Raw genomic sequence first — 3,502 nt, 5'->3', positions numbered from 1 at the left:
CGCTTAAAAAATGCATAGTGGGCACACAGCCTAAAAAAATTATTATAATTAATATATTAATATTGTACCAAATTAATTTCACGTGAACTATCACATGATCTATCACAGTGGATCATGTGACATGTGAGGGGGGGGGGCGCCTTCTAAACTGCCCGGGGCCCTTGCTACTCTTAATCCACCCCTGCTTGCACCCACAGAACTGAGCTGCTGCTATCTCTTTAGATGAATAAATTAAATATAAATTAATATTTTACAAAAATATCAATATTTAGAAAAATACAAAAAAATACAAAAATAGAACTTTTCCTAGATTCAGAAATCATTATTCGGTATCATGAAGTTCTAGATGAGTTTCTTCTCCTTCTGTGCTGACTGAGCTGTAGAACCAATGATCACTAGTGATGTCATCATATTTTCCTTAGAAAGCTTAAAGGGAACTTGTCAGGACAAATTACTATTGAAACTAGTAACATGGCCGTATAAGTCTTAGTACAACAAATGGATCACTGTGTTTTTATTGTTGTACAAGGACCAATATAGCTCAACCACTAGTTTTGGTGATGTCCAGGGGAAAATGGCGTTCCGAAAACTGAAGTCTTCATTTGATCATGGACAGTGAAGAACATCCTCTAGACTTGTGGATCTTCTTGGAATCTATTTATGCATTTAGTTCCCATGAGCCCAACACCCAACATCTTCCACCATTAATGGGATGAGGCCGAGTAACACTGCGTCCTGGAGACATTGTGAAGATTCCTACAAAAGAATGACATCAGGAGAATCCCTCATTTATTTTGCATATCCAAGGTCACAGCCAAGGCCAGCTCCATGTTTATGTGAACATTGGGTGGTAGAGTCACTGTCTGCCCCTAAGTCTTCTCCACCTCCTGATTACCAAGCATAAAACATGTCTTCTCATATCACCATGGGCCACGAAGCCCAGTGGGTTCTGGTATTAACCCACCTTCCCCTGTAGAGTAGACCATATACCGATGGGTGTACTGGTGCACATTTAATGGTCTCCAAAGTGGGGTGTGCGTCAAATCAATAGTACAATAGTCCCCTTGGAACCTCTTGGACCCACTAGACCCACAGTAGATACCATCATCCTCCAGCTGGCACCTCCAAGGGCTAGTGGTGCCAATGCACTCCTAGTGTCCAATGATATTCAGTGCCAGAGTAAACTAATTGGACATTGTTATCACCCATCGATATGACTAATACCTTCAACATCTCCCTTCTACTTTACTAAGACTGTAGATGTCTATCCCGCTCTGCACCATTACCGTGCTCCCTTCTTCAACTATCTGTTCTACATCTCTCCTCTGGAAACGGCGCCTACTGTAACATTAATGCCATCGCCCGTGCATGGTTCCCCTTGCCCCTCCATGCAGGGACGCCAACATACTCACCGCTTCAGCCACGCAGCGTGTCCTTCGGTGTGCTCCCTGCTTCCTGGTTCTCTGGGTTCCCGGTGGAACGCCTAGTGCGCAGGCACGCTGCCCAGTTCTTAAAGGGCCAGGTGCACACCTGCAAGATGGCCCCCAGCCAATAGCTGGGAGGCGTCTTGTATAAAAGGCACCCTCCCCAATAGAAAAGTGCCGAAGCAAAGAGTTTCATTAGTGTGTTAGTTGTGCAACTAGTGAGTTGTTAGGTCCCCTGGTCCTGGTTTGGCCAGTGTCCTGAACCCGTAGTCCTTGGTCCTTGCATGTCCAGCCCTGAACCCGTAGTCCGAGGTCCTTGTGTGGCCAGTCCTGAATTCGTAGTCTCTGGTCCTAGTGTGGCCAGAGCCTAAATCTCGTCCCTTGGTCCGTGTGCGGCCAATACCTGAATCAGTATCTGAGACCCGTGTGTCTGAACGTTTGCCTATCCAAGTATTCCGTGTATCTGGACTATCCTATCAGTCTCTGAGTCAGCCCTGTCTGACACACTGTGTCAGTAACCGTTCTACCCATGGATCCTGAACCTAGTAGTCTGAACAGAGCCTGAGTCCATGTAAGTAAGCGTTCTGCATAGGAACCAGAACCTAGTAGTCTGAACGGAGTCCGAGTCCTATCCGTGTCTGCGTACCTGACCCCCGAGGGCAGCAGTTGCAGTCCCGGGGACTGCTCTTAGAGTATTACCTGGTGGCTACCTGCAGCTCAAGCCTGACTCCACCATCAGGAGCTCCAGTGAAAAACAGGTAGCCACTTAGCTACACCCTTCCTAGATAAGCCTGGCCCCGTGGCATAGTGGGTGCACAAACCACGTGCGCCACCTGCGTGTATGACACCTTCTAGATGTTAAATACATTTAATTCCACTTAATTTGTGACGAGAACATCCACAATTCTTGCGCAAGAAACTTACCATGTCCTTAAAGTGCTGGAGATGGTGCAGCCAAGGCTTCAGATCCTCAGAAGGCGCCTCATCGATTTCTGGTGACTCTTTCTGTTGGGCATAAGAGGATGATGATAAGTGATGAATGATATGTCGCGTACATACAAACTAGAAAGGACTGGACATTGGAACTTACACAGATCGTGAGATCATCTCTCAGTTTATGGAAGATAATGAGGGACTTGGATCCGAGATCTGTAGCACCAGACATGGACGTGCTCTGCAGGACATCAAGTGTTTGTGACACTCGTTCCAAGATCAAGATGAGACGATCACTGGGCTGTGGTGAGGATTAGAGGGTCAGTTATTTTTTAGGTCTCAGGTGGTGTTGGGTGTCAGTAAGAGGAGCATGACCGCTATGTACTTACCTTTAGGTCACATACAGACGGCTTTTGTCTCATCATTCTTCTGTAGCATTTGATGGCACTGGTGGACATGTCCTTCTCCTGTGGCCAGACAAAGCAGGGTTTTTTGTTAGCTTTTCAGCACATAACGTGTAAAATATGTTCAGTAGAAGAGACATCATCCAGAATATATACTATATAGTCTATTATCCAGACTGACTGAAATGTCAGGAACCGACGCTCAACGCTTCAAGTCATCGGTCAATGGGTGCAGCTATTACGAGAGCCGCCATATAATACATAATGGAGAAGATCCATTGTCGTACAGATTAGGATTGGTTCCTGATTTTGCCACCACCTGTACATCCATGATTCTGACTCCTCTCTATAACACAACCTCCGTCCTTACATGTTCATTCTGCAGTTGTTGGATCACCCTGATGTCAGAAGACGATACTGATTGATATCTGGACATCGGGCAGCGTCTCTGGTGTGGAAGTCCGGTCACTGCCACAAGTACAAGACTGAAGACCACCAGTCTGACGTCCATGGCTGGAGAATTGGTGCCGATCTGGAGACTTTCTTCTTTTCCTACGAACCTGTGTATAAGACTTTAATACATAAAACCCAATTATTATCATCCATCGTGTAAATGTCCTCAGCGCTGATATTCTGCACATACACCCAGTAGAAGATGCTCACCTGCCCGCTCGTCTTTCTTCTCTCTGCGGCTCGTAGCTCTGTCTCACATCGTCCCATGTTTCGTCTTTTATATTTCAA

The 3,502-nt window shown here is 46.0% G+C and overlaps 1 protein-coding gene across 1 annotated transcript; it reads right to left on the bottom strand.

Annotated features, from left to right (window-relative positions):
• Positions 1–666: 666 nt before the first annotated feature.
• Positions 667–3,272, bottom strand: LOC141153276 (interferon lambda-3-like). Its single transcript, XM_073637986.1, has 5 exons — positions 3,132–3,272; positions 2,747–2,824; positions 2,515–2,658; positions 2,349–2,429; positions 667–756 (listed from the first exon to the last, which is right to left on the bottom strand). Exons 1-5 carry the CDS (start codon positions 3,270–3,272, stop codon positions 667–669), a joined length of 534 nt encoding a protein of 177 aa, XP_073494087.1.
• Between the last annotated feature and the right edge of the window lie 230 nt (positions 3,273–3,502).

This window comes from Phyllobates terribilis, unplaced genomic scaffold (assembly GCF_046119375.1).
Source record: "Phyllobates terribilis strain yellow unplaced genomic scaffold, ASM4611937v1 Scaffold_7__3_contigs__length_470593459, whole genome shotgun sequence".
Taxonomy (NCBI): domain Eukaryota; kingdom Metazoa; phylum Chordata; class Amphibia; order Anura; family Dendrobatidae; genus Phyllobates; species Phyllobates terribilis.
The sequence above is the reverse complement of the archived record's forward strand: the minus strand, read 5'-3'. Positions and strand labels throughout refer to the sequence as shown.

What these genes read in the sequence shown, in the direction of transcription:
- LOC141153276 (XM_073637986.1), bottom strand. Translation starts at nt 3,272, where the DNA reads ATGGACGTCAGACTGGTGGTCTTCAGTCTTGTACTTGTGGCAGTGACC. An exon ending in AACAACTGCAGAATGAACAT is followed by an intron (nt 2,825 to 3,131) that starts GTAAGGACGGAG and finishes GTCTGGCCACAG; the next exon opens with GAGAAGGACATGTCCACCAG. An exon ending in GAGATGATCTCACGATCTGT is followed by an intron (nt 2,430 to 2,514) that starts GTAAGTTCCAAT and finishes TATGCCCAACAG; the next exon opens with AAAGAGTCACCAGAAATCGA.